Source organism: Epinephelus fuscoguttatus, linkage group LG1 (assembly GCF_011397635.1).
Source record: "Epinephelus fuscoguttatus linkage group LG1, E.fuscoguttatus.final_Chr_v1".
NCBI classification, from domain to species: domain Eukaryota; kingdom Metazoa; phylum Chordata; class Actinopteri; order Perciformes; family Serranidae; genus Epinephelus; species Epinephelus fuscoguttatus.
The window spans coordinates 38,723,302-38,741,242 of record NC_064752.1 but is presented as its reverse complement, the minus strand read 5'-3'; the positions used below and the strand labels follow the sequence as shown (position 1 = coordinate 38,741,242).

The following is a 17,941-nucleotide window of genomic DNA, read 5'->3' as shown; positions in this document are numbered from 1 at the left end:
GTACATCTACTGCTAGCTCACCTAGCACCACTGAGCTAGCTAACGTTACAGCTCAGCAGAGGACGCCATTGATGTTTACATCTTGTGCTGTCCTGGGCACGAACCTTTCGTCCATGAGTAAATGCATGCTCACTTCTGTGCAGTGATACGGTTTGCAGGTGTAGTTTGGTAGAAAGAAAAAAGTACCCGCATGAAACTGCTCACAACAAGGTCTGTGGGTTATCTTGAGTAAACAGGTCACAATTTCTGAAAAGAGAAATTGCTATTGAGTTTTTTAAAATGTACTTTTTGACGCTTTGAGAACCAAAAAGCGAGTGCCATCTAGTTCAATTATATTTGAGAGAAGGCAGATGTCTCTACAGCCGATATCTCCAACACTTGGCAATTCACACCCAAAAAATCTAGACCGATGAACAGCACTACAGGTGAGAGGAAAAATATGTATTATTGATTTGGGCTGAACTGTCCCTTTAAGCATTTTTCAACAATAAACCACTCAAACCAAGTCTTTTTTCATCAATATGTGAGCAGGCACAAACAGAAGCATGGGATGATGATTGATGATTCAGTAAAGGAAAATTAAAAGCGGGTGACATTTGAACAATGCAGCATTCAATCTACCCTGCTACTTCAACACACAACAGAGAGAGCTGCCATCACAGCAACTTGGACTAAGGCTGACATTTAAACAAGTGAGCGTCGACATATAAATCACAAGTAATCAAAAAAATGATTATCTTAAACTACTTATACAAAGTGCTTTCTCTGCGTTAGATGTGCTGGCTGCTGCTCTGTATACTCTGCAGTCAGTACACTATCTGAGTGCGTGTGTGTGTGTGTGTGTGTGTGTGTGTGTGTGCGCGCGCGCGCGTGCGTGCATGCGTGCGTGCGTGTGTGTGAGATGGCATTTCAAATACTGTCTGGTTGAACACAAAGCAAGGCTCCTTGTGTCTCAGCATATGCACACAGACTACATGAGTGAGAGTGTGATTGTGTGGTGGGGTGCTTGTGTTTACATTAGGGGGAAATGTTACGCATACCTCAGCAATGACAGTGTAAGGCCTTGCATGTGGACATGGCTAGTCTGGCCTTGTGCCCTCAAAGCATCCACTAAGGAGGATTATCCCTACACAACTGTGTCGCTCTCAAAAAGCTGAGGAGCCTCCCAAACAAGGAGGAACAGAGGAGTGTTCGCTCTGCCAGAGGACACCCGCAGGACTTGAATTAGGAAGTTTGGGGGGGAAAAAAAATGTAAGCATATGTAAGCACACTTATCCAGACTGTGTTTGTGGATGTTTAAACAAGGAAAAACCAGTTTCTTGTTTGGTTTTAGTAACATTTCACACATCTCAAGGGTTCTGCGTGGCAAATTCAAGTCTGTAAGGCACATAGTTCTTCAGAAGTTAAACAAATGAGGTTCTCAAAGCACGCCATTTTATTTATAAACCGCCTGCGAGACTGTACTGCAGATGTAGCACAGGCTTCAAATGTAAATTTCACATGACCTTGGCTCAGCCCTGACGATGACCTGCCTTTGCTGTTGTGTATCATGAACCTTGAATGCATTTAATATGTACACATCTGCAAAACATGTTGTCAACTATCTAACTCAGCATCAGTTCAACAGACAAGAGACAATCTTATTGATTCAAAATTTGACAACTTGCAAAGTCTTCACCCTCTAAGCAAATAGACAGTGATGATTTTTGGCTCGCACACACTTGCGCCAGGGACACTACATCAAGTATAAACCAAGCTTAGTAAAAAGGAGTCCAACTGAGGCATTTTCAAAAACAACCAAGATGGCTGCAGCTGATGTGGAACTTTCTGATAAAGTATTATTACTATCAAATGCTGATGGCAAAGACATGTTGATGCTACACTATCACAACTCATCTCTGCACGCTGTAGTCTGTTTACAGACTAGACGTTCTAGGTCTATCCAATTGCGTCTTGAGGCTTTTTGATCTATGGCCATTGATAACGCCTCTTAGAAACTGAAATGAACTGAGGGGTTCCTGGCTGCGGTAACAAGACACAGGCATCACGAGACACAGTAAATTAAACAAAATGGCCCCTGCTTATGCTTTTGACATTATTTTTCAGAATCGCTCCTCCAAAACTCACTGAAGTTAGGTCAATACATCCTTACAAAGGTGTTCTGGCTGATTACCAACCTATCTACAGATTACTAGACTAAATAAAGATTGTTTACATAAATGGGGAGATATCTTTGGAGGAACTGCTGTACATCCATCCAAAAGAGTTTCACAGACTTGGCAAGCAGCACTGAAGCTGCTGAGACTTGTGGTGGCCTGACTCCATGCTAAGACACTTCCTGTTGGGTTTCTCTTTAATTTACCACCCATCTGTAGGTATGGCTTCACTGTAACCTCTTCTAGTTGTTTTAATGATCCTATAGGTCCCATCTTTACCTGTTTCTGACTGCTGTTACACATCCAGAGAGCTCTTACAGTGACATGAGGGCCTCTCTGGGTCAAGACCAGCTGACATGGTGAAGGACTTACCAACGTGTTGCAGAGACACATATACAATTAAAAAAAAACTCTCTTGAATGTGCCTCTTTGGCCACAGTTTCATTGTGCAGCGAGGATGGAAGACTAGGATTTGTCCAGTGGAAGTGGGGTGTAGGGGATTCATAGCAAGATCAACTGTCTCACTCCTGGGGGAACTCGGAGTGCGGGGACAGAGTTTGAGGAAGACAGTGAGGGAAATGTCAGATGAAGCAATTAAATGCAGCCAGTTTATCTATTACAGAAGAAATAATGTCAGCTGGGGGCCAGCAGGGGGAACTACTAAGCAGGGCACATAACTCCTTGAGATCAGGTGGAGAGATCCACTTCCTGTCAGGAGAAATCCAGGAAGAGGAAGTATTTAAGTGTGGGAGTGGCCTATTGGAATCCATTTTGTTTGAGGCCATGCGGCAAGGTGAGTGTGCTTGCTGATCCTGTAAGTCCAGTTAGCTCCTTTAACTTTAGCTTATATTGTAGTTATGCTATGTAGTGTGTGAAATAGAGTATGGTGAATGTGACAGGAAAGCTAGTATCAGCATTGCTTCTACCTGGAGCTCGCATGTATGGAGCCTGGGTTTGGTTGAAGATGGCAGTGCTGTTTGGGCTGAGAAAGCCATGTGTATGTAAGGAGGAAATCCAGGAAGAGGAAGGTTATTTAAGTGTGGGAGTGGCCTATCTGAATCCATTTTGTTTGAGACCATGCTGTAAAGTGAGTGTGTTTGCTGATCCTGTGAGTTCATTTATCTCCTTTAACTTTAGCTTACATTGTAGTTATGCTATGTAGCGTGTGAAATAGAGTATGGTGAATGTGCTAGTAAAGGTAGTATCAGCATTGCTTCTGCCTGGAGCTCGCATAAACGGAGCCTGGGTTTGGTTGAAGGTGGCAGTGCTGTTCTGTTTGGGCTGAGATCACTGTCTAGCCTCCTGGAGGTGTCATTGTTGTGAGGGCTCGTCTTGGGAGGTAGACTGTACAGCCTAACCCGGCGGGGAGTGTGATAGCCTAACAAGGCTTCCCTCCTGGGTCTACCTCCTCTGTGGTAATATAGGTAAGGTAAAGGAGGTTGTTCGGTTAGTGTGGGAGCAGTGAGACCTGGCATTAGGAGTGTCTCTGGGACGCCAGAGATCACTGTCTAGCCTCCTGGAGGTGTCGTGGGACCAACTAGGACGAAACACCGGTGAAAGGAGGTTCCCACCCGATGACCCCAAAGACATGTTAGTTATCACTGCTCATTAGTCTGTATAGTTAAGCCTTGCCATAATAGTTTGTCGTAGGGCTTAGGAGGTTATTCACTGAGTGCTGATCCCTTTTTATTTATTTATTTATTTACTTTTTTTTTTTTTTTTTTTTTTTTAGCACAAACTTCTTGTGTTTATTTTAATTCATAACAATCCCAGCAATTGACTTCTGTGAACAGGGCAGCTGACAACAAGGGAAAGAACATGGGAACGCTTGGAAAGACACCTGACAGGAGGAAAAGACCCCAATGGTGCTGGCATGGGTTAGCAACCCATGGTAGCAGTGGTGAGGCCTAGCAGCCTTACTACAACCAAAAATTAGCTACAGCCAACTTAGGAAAAATACCCCAAGAGTCAGCGAGAGCAGGGGTGGAAGATGACTCACAGGTGGATTACACGGTAACAGACATTGGAACGGACACGACTATGACTTGGATCTGTGACTCAGTGAAGGATAGGGCACGGACCTATCCACCAGTGCTAGAATTAGCAGCAGTCAGGGCAAGGTGAGCGCATCTGTAGAGGATAAAAGTAGCACAGTTGAGAACAAGATGCTTCAGGTTTGTCCTTGCGGCTGGCAGAAAGTAACATCAGTGAAAGGCCTCAGAACTCATCAGGAAAGAAGAAGTGTGTGGCAAAGAAAGGGCAGAGTAGCCGCATTGATCAGTACTTCTTAAGAAGTCAGTCGAGTCAGTCGGATGAAGTCCAGCGGCAGGTAGAAAACCACAGTTCGCAGGATATCAGTAACGCTGCCACTGAGGAGGAGGGGGTAGTAAGAGAAGATGCAGGTGACACTGAGGCCAGTATGCTAGCCAGAGAGAGAACCATGGAGCAAAAGGTTAGAGTTAGATGGCCTAGAGCAAATGACAGTAAAGAATGGGAGATAGTTAATAGAGATTTGTCAGTAATCTTGAGTAGGCTTAGAGGAAATGCAATGGAAAGGTTAGAAAAGATGGGAGATATAATGTATTCATATGGTGTAGAGAGGTTTGGGGTGCATGAGAGAAAGAGGAGTGAGAGGGTACAGTCAGGTAAGTCTAGGCGGCAGAGAGAAATAGAGAAGTTAGTCAAGGAAAGGAGACAGTTAAGAAAGCAGTGGAAAAAGGCTACAGAAGAAGAAAGGGAGGGAATTAAGGTGTTGCAAGAGGAGTTGAGAAGCAGGCTAGCAGTTCTTAGAAGGGCAGAGCATCTCAGGAAAAGAGGAGGAAGAAGGAATATGCTAGGACAGGTTTTTTCAGGGACCCTTTTAAGTTTGTTAAAGGATTGTTCAGCCAGGAAAAGGGAGGGCAGCTTAAAGCAGAAAGGCTAGAGGTTGAAGAATATTTGAGAAACACATATTCAGATTTGGAGAAGAATAGGATAGTAGGTTTCCCACCTGATATCCCTCCATTAGGAGGGATAGAGCATGAGATGGATGTCAGGCCACCTAGGTGGAAGGAAGTTCAGGAGGTGGTCAGGCGTGCAAGGCTTCTTCTTCGGCCCCAGGGCCTAATGGAGTCCCCTACCGGGTTTATAAAAGTGCGCCTGATACCCTTAAATTTTTGTGGAAACAGCTAAGAATAGTTTGGGAAAAACAAATTATACCAAGAGCATGGCGTAGGGCAGGGGTGTCCTCATTCCTAAGGAGAAGGAGTCTGTGGACCTTAGCCAGTTCGGATGATTTCTCTCTTGAATGTGGAGGGAAGATTTTCTTTAGTGTAGTAGCAGAGACTAGCTAGTTACTTAGAAAGGAATAGCTTAATAGATACCATGGTGCAGAAGGCAGGAATACCAGGTTTTCAGGGTGTTTAGAGCATACTAGCATGATCTGGCACCAGATTCAGGCAGCGAAGATTAACAAAAGGGACCTACACGTAGTATTTTTAGATCTTGCAAATGCATTTGGTTCAGTTCCGCACAGCCTCATTTGGAGTGCGTTTGACTACTTCAGAGTGCCACAGGTAGTTGTTAACTTAGTGAAAGCATACTTTCAGGATATTAGGTTGTGTCTAAGTACAGCAGGTTTCACAACAGGTTGGCAGAGGCTAGAAATAGGCATCATGGCAGGGTGTACAATTTCTCCGTTAGCATTTACTATGGCAATGGAAGTAATCATCAGGGCTTCTAAGTGGGTGGTAGGTGGGGAGAGATGGCAGAATGGGTTGCATCTTCCACCAGTTAGGGCTTACATGGATGACATGACACTGGTGACCACAACAATGCCATGTACAAAGAGGCTACTAGAGAAGGTAAATAAGAACCTCAAGTGGGCCAGCATGAAAATCAAGCCTAGTAAATCTAGAAGCATCTCGATATGTAGAGGGAAATTAAGTGATAGGAAGTTTGTCATAGATGACGAGGACATCCCAACAATTAGGAAAAGTCAGTAAAGAGCTTAGGTAGGTTGTACAATGTAGAGTTGAATGATAAGGAACAGGTGGTGAAATTTAGAAAGATGTGGCTGAAGGATTGGATAGAATAGATAAATCAGAACTTCCAGGAAAGTTGAAGTTGTGGTGTTTGCAATTTGGGCTATATCCTAGGTTAATATGGCCACTGTCAATTTATGAAATTCCAATAACTGTTGTGGAGAGAATTGAAAGGTTGGTTAGCTCCTACATTAGGAAGTGGTTGGGCGCTCCTAGATGCCTAAATAGTGTTGCATTGTATGGAAAAGGGATACTTCAGCTGCCAGTAACTAGTTTAACAGAGGAATTTAAATGTACCAAGGTCAGGACAGAGCTCTTGTTAGCTGGGAGTAAGGATGTGGTAGTTAGGAGTGTGGTTCCAAATCCAACCAAGGGGAGGAAGTGGAACCCAAGATCGGCAGTTCAGGAGGCAGAGGCAGCTCTTAGACATGCAGAGATTGTAGGTAATGTTCAGTTTGGCCGGGGAGGCCTGGGGCTTGGCTCAGGTAAACCGGTATGGAATACAGCAGGCCTCAAAGATAAAAGAAAGCTGGTTGTAGAACAGATACATAGACAGGAGGAGATATTAAGGGGTGCAAAGGTAGTGGCCCAGGCTAAACAGGGACAGTGGTTGAACTGGGAAAGTGTAGAGAAGAGGAAGCTTAGTTGGAGGGACCTGTGGAGTATGGAGGAGAATCGGATTAGATTCCTGATAGGGGCTACATACGATGTCTTACCAACCCCCCAGAACCTAAAACTGTGGGTAAATGAGGACCCGTCATGCCCATTGTGTTCACGTACCGCAACTTTAAAGCATATTTTGTCAGGTTGCAAAGTTAGCTTGTCACAAGGCCGATATACATGGCGACATAATCAGGTGTTGAAATGTTTAGCTGCAGGCATCGAAGGGAAACGAAGACAGGTGAATTCAGAAGGTGTTAAGGATAGGAGTTTAGTAATTCAGTTTGTCCGTGAGGGAGAGAAATACAGAAGGGATAAGTTAGTGAGGAGGCAAGGTGTGGCCGCCTAGAAGGTGCTTGTGATTGGGAAATGCAAGTAGATTTAGGGGGAAAGCTTGTTGTTCCTCAGGAAATAGTCTGTACCAGGCAGAGGCCTGACTTAGTGTTGTGGTCAGTGAGTCAACAGATAGTTTATTTCATCGAGCTGACAGTTCCTTGGGAAGACTCAGTGGAAGAAGCATATGAAAGAAAAAAGCTTAGATATGCAGACTTAGGAGCAGAAGCTGAGCAGCGAGGATGGAAGACTAGGATTTGTCCAGTGGAAGTGGGGTGTAGGGATTCATAGCAAGATCAACTGTCTCACTCCTGGGAACTCAGTGCGGGACAGAGTTTGAGGAAGACAGTGAGGAAATGTCAGATGAAGCAATTAAATGCAGCCAGTTTATCTATTACAGAAGAAATAATGTCAGCTGGGGGCCAGCAGGGAGAACTACTAAGCAGGGCACATAACTCCTTGAGATCAGGTGGAGAGATCCACTTCCTGTCAGGAGAAATCCAGGAAGAGGAAGTATTTAAGTGTGGGAGTGGCCTATTGGAATCCATTTTGTTTGAGGCCATGCGGCAAGGTGAGTGTGCTTGCTGATCCTGTAAGTCCAGTTAGCTCCTTTAACTTTAGCTTATATTGTAGTTATGCTATGTCGTGTGAAATAGAGTATGGTGAATGTGACAGGAAAGCTAGTATCAGCATTGCTTCTACCTGGAGCTCGCATGTATGGAGCCTGGGTTTGGTTGAAGATGGCAGTGCTGTTTGGGCTGAGAAAGCCATGTGTATGTAAGGAGGAAATCCAGGAAGAGGAAGGTTATTTAAGTGTGGGAGTGGCCTATCTGAATCCATTTTGTTTGAGACCATGCTGTAAAGTGAGTGTGTTTGCTGATCCTGTGAGTTCATTTATCTCCTTTAACTTTAGCTTACATTGTAGTTATGCTATGTAGCGTGTGAAATAGAGTATGGTGAATGTGCTAGTAAAGGTAGTATCAGCATTGCTTCTGCCTGGAGCTCGCATAAACGGAGCCTGGGTTTGGTTGAAGGTGGCAGTGCTGTTCTGTTTGGGCTGAGATCACTGTCTAGCCTCCTGGAGGTGTCATTGTTGTGAGGGCTCGTCTCGGGAGGTAGACTGTACAGCCTAACCCGGCGGGGGAGTGTGATAGCCTAACAAGGCTTCCCTCCCTGGGTCTACCTCCTCTGTGGTAATATAGGTAAGGTAAAGGAGGTTGTTCGGTTAGTGTGGGGAGCAGTGAGACCTGGCATTAGGGGAGTGTCTCTGGGACGCCAGAGATCACTGTCTAGCCTCCTGGAGGTGTCGTGGGACCAACTAGACGAAACACCGGTGAAAGGAGGTTCCCACCCGATGACCCCAAAGACATGTTAGTTATCACTGCTCATTAGTCTGTATAGTTAAGCCTTGCCATAATAGTTTGTCGTAGGGCTTAGGAGGTTATTCACTGAGTGCTGATCCCTTTTTATTTATTTATTTATTTACTTATTTATTTATTTTTTTTTTTTAGAGCACAAACTTCTTGTGTTTATTTGAATGTGTGTGTTTTTGGTAAATGCATAAAAAAGTTTAGATGAAAAAAATAAAAAAAACAGGTCAAAACTTCTACCACATATCTACAATATACTGCAATAATTTCAAAATTGGAAAAGACATCTAGTGTCCTGCGGTAGGTCGGATTGAGTACAGGGCTTTCCCTCTGAGTGCACTGTACCTTGTGATGAGTTTTCTAAGTAAGTCGAGGGAAAACGGAGTGTGGGAGGATGGGAGATTAAATGAGGCAAAGTGATTAGTGAAAGCCTTCCTGTGTAAGTGAGCCAATAGGCAGCACCCTTGCTACAATCACGTTTGGGTGCCCAAAATAACCATACAGAAGATTATAATGAAATCTGCTAACAGTTTGGATAGTTCATGATTTAAACTCCCGATTCCCACATAGTACATACACACACACGCTGTCCAAGCCCAGCTTAATTACTGTAAGAATTAATCTGCATCTTATGCTTTTAGAGCCGGTTCATATGCGAGACAGACAAACACAATGACTGAACCATGAACTAAACTGTAGATGTTAATGCCTGGATTAGATGGAAATCTACAGATGTTAGAAACTGCTGGTGTGTTTTTGCCACCTCTCTGTCCTGGTCTATGGAATAAACCTGACAGTTGTTGAAACACACAGAGCAACAGAGAGAGACAGCAAAAGACTCATCCTTCATGTTGCTGCACGAGGTGGAGGTATCATTCTGCAGCCTGTGTTTATCGTGGTGACAGCAATTGCCTCTCGGGGGTGATAACCTGTCCTGGGACACCAGAGAGCCACTGAAGAGCTGAGCTGTGTGGGCAGCACTCAGATCAAAGCTTTCTACTTTCTAAATACGGAGCATTCTTTTTCATACTCTGGAGACAGCAGATAGCATCCTAAATGCAAAGTGTGAGCATGTGTATTGCTCATTACCCAACAAGTCAGACTGATAAAACACTCTAAAGTCAAGTTGTTTGACATTGCAAAGGCCAATGGATTTGATAGATCAAATAAACATTCTTACCCCGAAGAGACCCGCAGGACTCCCAGTGATCTCGGCCAACGTTTCTGTCTGTAACAGGCTGTGGCGCACTCAGTTTTTAAGCTAGCGTGAATGTAGTGGTATAATGTGAAAGTAGACAACCTGATGCATCCATTGGTGTCACCAAATGGCAACTATGTCATGCTGGCTTTTCTGTAGAGGGCTAAATAATGCTCCAAAGACAAAACTGGCATAGACATTTTTAAGAGGCAGTTAATTGACCTCTTACCTCGAAATATCTGAATACAAGTCTCCTCATTACAGACACGCCCACTTTGTGCTAATCCCATGCAGCTTCTTGCAAAAAGCATGCAGTTTTTTTGTATGCAGTGTTAATTTTGCTACTCTAAAAATGCGTTCTTTGAATACTTAATACTGCACTGGGGACCCTTAACAGTCTTTCATTGTATGAAACCATTTTTTGAAACTGGACCTCACTATATTAAATGACCTACTGTGACCCTTAGGATAATCACAGCCTGATGAAAAATTACAATAACAAACTAGAGACCTTGAGCAATCAGAGGATATATACTTTTCATAAACACATTTACAGTTAGGGGATTTCTGAGAAATTTCCTGAACATAAGTGCTCACCATCCAATCATGAAAAAATGCAATTCTTAGAAAGCTCCAAATGTCAAAAAGTTTTGATTCTTAATTACAGCATGGATTTTTTTATGGTGTTGCTCAAGCTCTTGGTTTCTTAATGCTTTATTTTGGAGAGATTGTTGACCATTTATATCAGTTTTTAAGCGGTCAAAAATGGCAAAATGCTGCATCAAATTTGTGTAACAAATGGTATCTACATAAATATTGTTGCAACAACTTATGAGACATAACTGAACATGGGAATGGCCATCATATACTTCCATCGTAATGTTGTAAGCTCCCATATACTCTCAAAGATTAAATAGGCGCCTAACCAAAACACAATGGTAATCACAGATTTGTGACTAAATAAACCTGACACGCAGTGCTGCATCTCAAATTAATCTTCAGGTTCCCAGTTTTCAGGTGATGTATATAACAAATATTTGACCCACTGTCTCCACCTAAAGATCCCCTGTCCCCCTAAAAAAGACAAGAAAGGGTCTATTGTGGGTTTCTGAGGGATAATCTATCCGACATAATTTACCCACCAGCAGTCCAACAATGTTGCATGTTTTCAGTCAAATATTTATTCAGCAGTGACAAAGTAAAAACTCAGGTTTTATACTTTGTACAAGAACCTGTGAGATATACTGCACAGCCTTCAATACACTCAAACTCTCTGTACAAAGTCAGGCCAGGCCTCTCCCCAGAGACATAAACCTCCAGCCTGAGAACCGAGGGTCATGAGTTCCACTTCCTGCATGGGGGCTAATAATAGCGAGTTCACCCAAAGAGGCATCTCAAGGCTTTTGTTTGAAAGGCAGCTTTTCAAGCGTGTTGTTTTCCAACAAATCAGCATCAGAGCTGATTCTCTCCATCTGCCTCCACCTCCACTGGCGAGGTGTGCGAGCGAGCGTACACAGCTATAAACACATGCATGCAAAAGCGTCCAACACGCACACATGCCATTAACATAGTCAAAGGCAGCCCTGTTTGAAGTCCAGCGGGCAGAGATATTGTGGCTGTCACCAAAGAAACACAGCATAACAGATTCAGCGGCGTCTCTGTCTCGAAGCCCACAGTGTAAACAGACAGCAGTGTGTGTGATGATGTCAGGCCTCAGGAGGACGAGGGAAGTCGACTGTGTGTTTCTTACCTCTGAACTTCTTTGGAGGGTTGTTGAGGTCCCCTGCGTCAGGCTGGACGACGCAGCGGTCATCCACCAAGCTGCAAGACATAGACACAAAATAATATAGTTAATCATTGATATCAATCTGTGTTTCACACGTCTGTATTTTGTTTAACATAATGTGAATATTTGAGTATAATTAAGTATGTATGTATTCTCACTGATGACTGGGGGTGTAACAATACATCAATCTGGATCGATATGTCAAGTCAATGATCAATGATCCAACAGCATTAATGCAAATAAAAACGTCACTACAAATCATCGTCTTTATGATGCGCCTTTTTTAAAATCCCCATGGCCTTTGTGTCACCATTTCCGTCCAAGTACACCTCCTTCCTAAACATTCAAACAGCGCTAGCGGCCTTGCACCAGGCAGACAAGCATGCAGCCAAGAAAAAGGCAATGAGGATATTTACTGATATCATCTCATCTTGACCGCAGGCCCCTGAATTTATTTAAAATTGTATGGTGGCACACTTTGTTATATCAGCAAATACTGAATCATTATCCAAAGAATTGATATAATCATGATGAAACCAGTGCTTAACAGTCCTACTAATGACACACCCAGCTGCCAGGATGTCATCATAAAGTGGGGCTGCAAGTTAGATAGATGATAGCTAGCTAGATATGTAGATAGATGTACTTTACTAATCCCAAGTTGGGAAATTATTTTGTTAAAGCAGCAGTTTATTAAGGCATTGGACAGTGATACACATATTACACTAGAAGAGAAAAAGATGGCTCAATAGAAAAAATTAACCCTCAGCTTATTCTGTAAGAATAAGATATGTCTATGAAAAATCCATAGAATATACAACATTAAGAATATATTATAATATACTATAAATGAACTAAAATAACAATGCTAAATACTAAAAAATAGTGAAAAAAATTAAATATATCAATAGGATAACATAATACAAGTGTATATACATTAACAAGTGTGCAAATTTGTTGAAGTTTTAAGAATGCAGTGACGTAGAGTGGAAGAATGAAAATTTTCCATGTTCAAGGTTATTGAAGAGCAAAGCAGAGTAGAGTTAAGTTGAGACAGAACTGTACAGCTGAGAGTTCTCTGTCAGACAGAGGTGAGGTGTTGTAAAGAGATATTGCTTTGGGCAGGAAAGATTTCCTGTATCTGTCCTCTCTGTTATAGAAAGAGCTCCGCTGTCTGTCCAGCAGGTGGTGGAGAGGGTGGTTGGGATTATCAGTAATGGATAACTGTTTGTTCAGTGTCCTCCGCTCCATCACAGCCTCAAATGTGCCTGGTTTGCAGCAAATAATGGAGCCAGCCTTCTTAATCAGTTATGTTGAGTTATTATGTTTTTGTTATTTATTCTTGAGCCGACGTAATTAGTTAAATTACAACATGAGAACACCAACCGCAAAATAATCAAATTATATTTTAATCCACTGATCTCTTAATAAGTTATGTTCTTAAGCATAAAGTGCCAAAAGTTAAGTGATTATAGCTTCTCAAATGTAAATATTTGGTAGTTTATTCTTCTATGGAGTAATAAGCAGAATATTCAGAAATGAAAATAATTGTTAGTTGAAGCCCTAAATTACTCATTTCTGAATTATTCCTGGATTAATAATTCAATTCAATCAAATGAATGATTAAATTGGCTGACGTTATCAGCACAATAATTAAGAATCATTCACAAATACTTATAGAGATGTATTGTTATGTAACTCTGCTATCTGAGCTACTGTATGCCACTCCATCTCTATAATCCCTGTGGGTTTGTGTGTAAACAGGTTTGGGTGTGTGTTAGTGGCCAAAACAAAGCATCCCAACAAAAGCTCCTGCAGTAAAAAACTCCACTGGCGTTTCCTACTTTCATTGAGAGCTCTGACATAGCTGCGGCATATTTATTCTGAGACTCCACACAATAATGAAAATCATTCTGGAATGGATGACCTGTGGGCAGGCTGGAATTTCTGGTGACAAATTTAACTTTTACTGGCTTAGAATAACACTTGTCTGGACACGGGCCAAATCCCACATCCATTTCAAGCCTTTTTCCCGGAGAATGTCTAGAGTTGTCCAAACAGACCCGTCTACTGCTCCAGACCGTACACCTCAAGGAACAAGGCTGCAGACTTAAATTTAAAAAGTGAGAAAATATCCGGAAGTGTGAAGAAGAAATCACACAGACTATGTGTGTGTGAGCGTGCGTGTGTGCATGTGTGTGCGGTCATCTGCATGTGTGGACGATCATAATAACTTGCTAATCCAGTTAGCAATTAACATCAGTTTAACAGTTACACCTTTGAACAAACAGTGCAGGTCCTGTTGCAGGCTCATTGTACAAAGCAGCATTTTTAACATTTTTAACCTTTAATTTGCCCACAGACTCTGATCTCCAGTTACCAAACAGGAGCAGGGATTGCTGCTCAGCTGGAGACACTGTAATTCTCATAGAGCCTTTTCTCTTCTCAATATGATTTCTTCCTCTAAGGGCAGATGATCTGGAGAATGCTGCTGAGTTGGTGGTTGTGCGTGGAAAAGATGGCTCCTGGCCAAATCTGTCATGACAGTTTTGTAAACATGTGCACTTGTATGTGTGTGTGTGTGTGTGTGTGTGTGTGTGTGTGTGTGTGAGAGAGAGAGAGAGAGAGAGAGAGAGAGAAAGAGATTGTGTGTACGTGGGAAGTGCAGGAACTCGAGAAAGGCCACAATGTCTCTATAGTGACTCAGTCTTTGCTGTAGGTCATTCCATTTTCAATGACCGGGGGGGTGGGGGTCTTGGACACTAAGCTGATAGCCCTGCTAGCATTACGGATGCTACAATATACAGCATCTTCCTAGAAATATGGTATGGTTTCTACTAGCAAAGCATTAACGCTTGTTTTGTCTTATTGCCCTGTTTTCACTAAGAACAGAAGAAGAAAGGTTAAATGCAACAAGTGTGACTCGTTATTGTGTCAGTGATATCAAAGTAATACTTCACCCACAAAATGATCATTTGTGTATCACTTACTCACCCAACGTTATGCTGAGTTCTTCTTTTCTCGCCAATGACTCCAGGGCAAACAAAGAATCATAAAAATTGAGAAAATTCATGATGAATTGAAGTAAAGGGGATCTGCGTTAAACAACAGCAAAACTATAACAAAATATCCATTTGCAGACTCTCACACAGCTCATGCAGTATAAACCAAGTGTCATTTATCCAGTCTTACGGTCAGAACTTCCCAAACACATGCTTTTTCACTAAAACCTTACTATTTAAAACACACCACATAAACAGTCACACGCACAGATGAATAACGCGCTTGGGCAAGCATGTGCCTTTGAACTCAATGGAATGCACAAGCTGAGTTGAAACGCTTGAACTTGACCAGGTTCGCTAGTCATCAGTGTGTGTGACTGTGCAAGTGTTTTAAATAGTAAGGTTTTGGTGAAAAGGCATGTGCTTGGGAAGTACAGAGCATGCGACTGGATAAATTAGACTTGGACTATACTGCATGAGTTGTGTGCGAGTTTGGAAACGGATGTTTTAATATAGTTTTGCTGTTATTAAATGTGAAACCCTTTACTTCTCTTCATCAAGATTATTCTTCCATTTTGGATTCTTCATTTACTGTGGAGGCATGTGAGAAAAACAAAGTTTTCTTCACGAATACAATGTCATATGGGATGAGTAACAGATAAACAAATTAGCATTTTGTGGGTTAAGTGTTCCTTTAAGACTACAATGCTCTAGGCCATTCTGCGATTCCCACAAATAGAGTAAATGATCAATACACATCTAACTGAATATCAGAACTGCTGTTATTGTGTTTATATGAGGTGGAACTAATGTACAAAAACAGCACAACATTGCTTTACCTGTGTGGGTGAATCAGTAGCTTGTAAACAGAGGTTTACCATTAGTGTTGTGTATTGCACGAAGCACGACCTCAGCATTTTTTTTTCTCACTTCAACTCTGCCCTCCACACCCACTCCTGCCACCCTCTCACAAACACACACACACACACACACACACACACACACTTTATCATTAACTATGCATTTGCCGCCCATATATTTCCTTTTCTCCCAGCACTATCAGTGGCGGGGTCCGCCATGGCCAAGGCATCACATCAAAGGCTTCCCACTGTTTTCACAGCTTTCTTCCACAAGATAAACTGCAATCTTACATCCATTTATCTCCCCTTAACTACATATAATGCCTGTGACACATGCAAACAAATGTTTACACAGGGACACAAAATCCAGAGATGCTCTTTCTAAAGGCACCAGAATTTGGTTGTCACTAAATCAAACTTTCTAAAAAAAGTGGTTAACAGTGGCCACTACTAGTGTGATTTCCTGCCTTACAAATGCTGCTCAGCTTGGAGTGAAACAGAGAAACAGAGAGAAGTGTGAAGCAGGCCCACACACAAATGTTAGGCCAGTGAGATGGACGTACCCCAGGGTGCTGATGAAACCATTGGTGGATCCCTCTGCATACAGGGAGCAGATGTCCCCGATATGCAGGAAGCTCGACATTTTATCCGACATGTTTGACACACAGGGAACACCTACAGTGGAGGAAAGGAGAAAAAATTAGTAAAATCTTCCCAATGTTAGATGTGCTATCATCACAAAAGCATAAAGAGCTGGGGTGTAAGAAAATATTGATACACTTAAGTAATGCGATACTACGTTTATTGATTTTTTATTGTTTGCTTTTTATTATCTTAATTTGTTCACCTAAAGAATCGTGCACTTCTACTTTATTTTTTACTGATAGAGGCAAATGTTACAAGGTAGTGCTATGATGTTGATCACACAGTTCTGATTGGTAGTGTGTTCTTTATACCAATGGTTCTCAACCTTTTTGTGTCAAGGATGGATGGATTACTAACCAGGTATAACGGGCACAGGCCCAGGGGCCCAAAGTGTCAGGGCCCTAGATTCACTTGCAAAATGTCAAATTAACACGTACTGACCAGGAAGAGACTCAAAATGACCACAAAGACACAAAAAATGACAAAAAAAGACAGAAAATTACCTCAAAGGGACAAAATGCCCCAAAAAATGAACTACAAAGAGGTGCAAAACTTCCACAAAGTCTGTGTGTGTTGCTCCTGTGTAGGAGAGGTGGTGAGGCCTTCTTCTTAGCTGGGCCCACTGTCTCATAATTGCCAATGCAAGGACCCATAAATTGATAAACATTATGTCACGGACCGCCATAAGATTTTGCTTCAGGGACCCCCATCTGAAAAGATGTTGGTTGTTAGATATGATTAACCAGAATTCACTAGCTGTCAACTTCAGTTGAGGAGACAACTGTGGAGGAAGTGAAACAATCTTATAATCAGAATAGTTATCACTCTTACTCATGCTGAGCTCAGTTCTATAGTAAATAGAGAAAATAAAAAGTTCCCCATTTTTAGGGAAACCCCTGTAACTCCCTCAAGGACCCCTGGGGGTCCCCAGACACATAGCTGAGAACCACTGCTTTATACTATAACCGTTTTCTTAAAATTAGATTTAAAAATATCGCCTTGCTTACAGTATTGCAATATACTGAATCATCACCACTGTATTGTGATACTCATGTATCTCCAGATTATTGCCAATACACAGCCCTGCTAAAGAGCAGCAGAGGCATCCTTATTTCAAATCCATTATGATAATATCTGTAATGATTGTGAAAATAATCTACAACTACTAAGATGCTGCTAAATAACACCAGTGGTGGATTCAGTTTGCATTTGCAGATATGATCATGTCAATACACTCACTAAATATCCACACACATATTCATATAGCCAACTGTTAAAAAGCGAGGGTTCCCTCCCTGACAGGGTGAGACTTACTGATGCCACTCTCTCTATGTCTGCCTGCAAGGATTTGCATAGAAGCTGCAGGGAAATTCTCTGCTGTTACTGTTGCCTGTTTGTGTTGTGGTTTGCAGGGCTACACAGTTAATGATTAGGGAGCTGCAGCCAGCCACCAGCAAGGTTTGTGCACCTGCAACAGGTCATCGCCGCTACAGCTGATATGTGAGCAGTGCAGGTCCACCTCACTCAGGTTATCGGAAGCACTGCCTCTCACTGAGGTCGATAAATCACACAGAAATACACTCAAAGAAATGGCCGTGTGTTGCAAGCCCAAAACTGTGACATAAATCACGAAACGGTCAGCTATTACACAACAAAGGTGCGCATCTTCCCTGCAGGCCTTTTGAACCCACCAATAAAACCCACAGGAAACTTGAGCAAACGCGAAAGCGCTGTCACTGGATTCGGCATCCGCAATCACACTTTCACAGTTAAACCCAAATTACTGTCGGACTCATTTCTTTGGTTGTTTTTGACTGTGTGTACACGAGGACATCACAGGCGCTGGTCATGAGCTGGGAACATTTTGTTAACCATTTAAGGAGAGCGAACCAAATCTCTGTCCTCTCCG

The 17,941-nt window shown here is 42.4% G+C and overlaps 1 protein-coding gene across 14 annotated transcripts in view; it reads right to left on the bottom strand.

Annotated features, from left to right (window-relative positions):
* LOC125898002 (inositol 1,4,5-trisphosphate receptor type 1) overlaps positions 1-17,941 on the bottom strand; it is a 108,403-nt gene that overhangs the window by 90,004 nt on the left and 458 nt on the right. For all 14 annotated transcript variants that reach the window (XM_049591594.1, XM_049591611.1, XM_049591603.1 and 11 more), the window contains exons 2-3: positions 15,951-16,062; positions 11,490-11,560 (exon numbers count right to left, since the gene is read on the bottom strand). In XM_049591594.1, the coding sequence (XP_049447551.1) occupies positions 11,490-11,560; positions 15,951-16,062 (183 nt within the window). The remainder of the gene's footprint in view (positions 1-11,489; positions 11,561-15,950; positions 16,063-17,941) is intronic.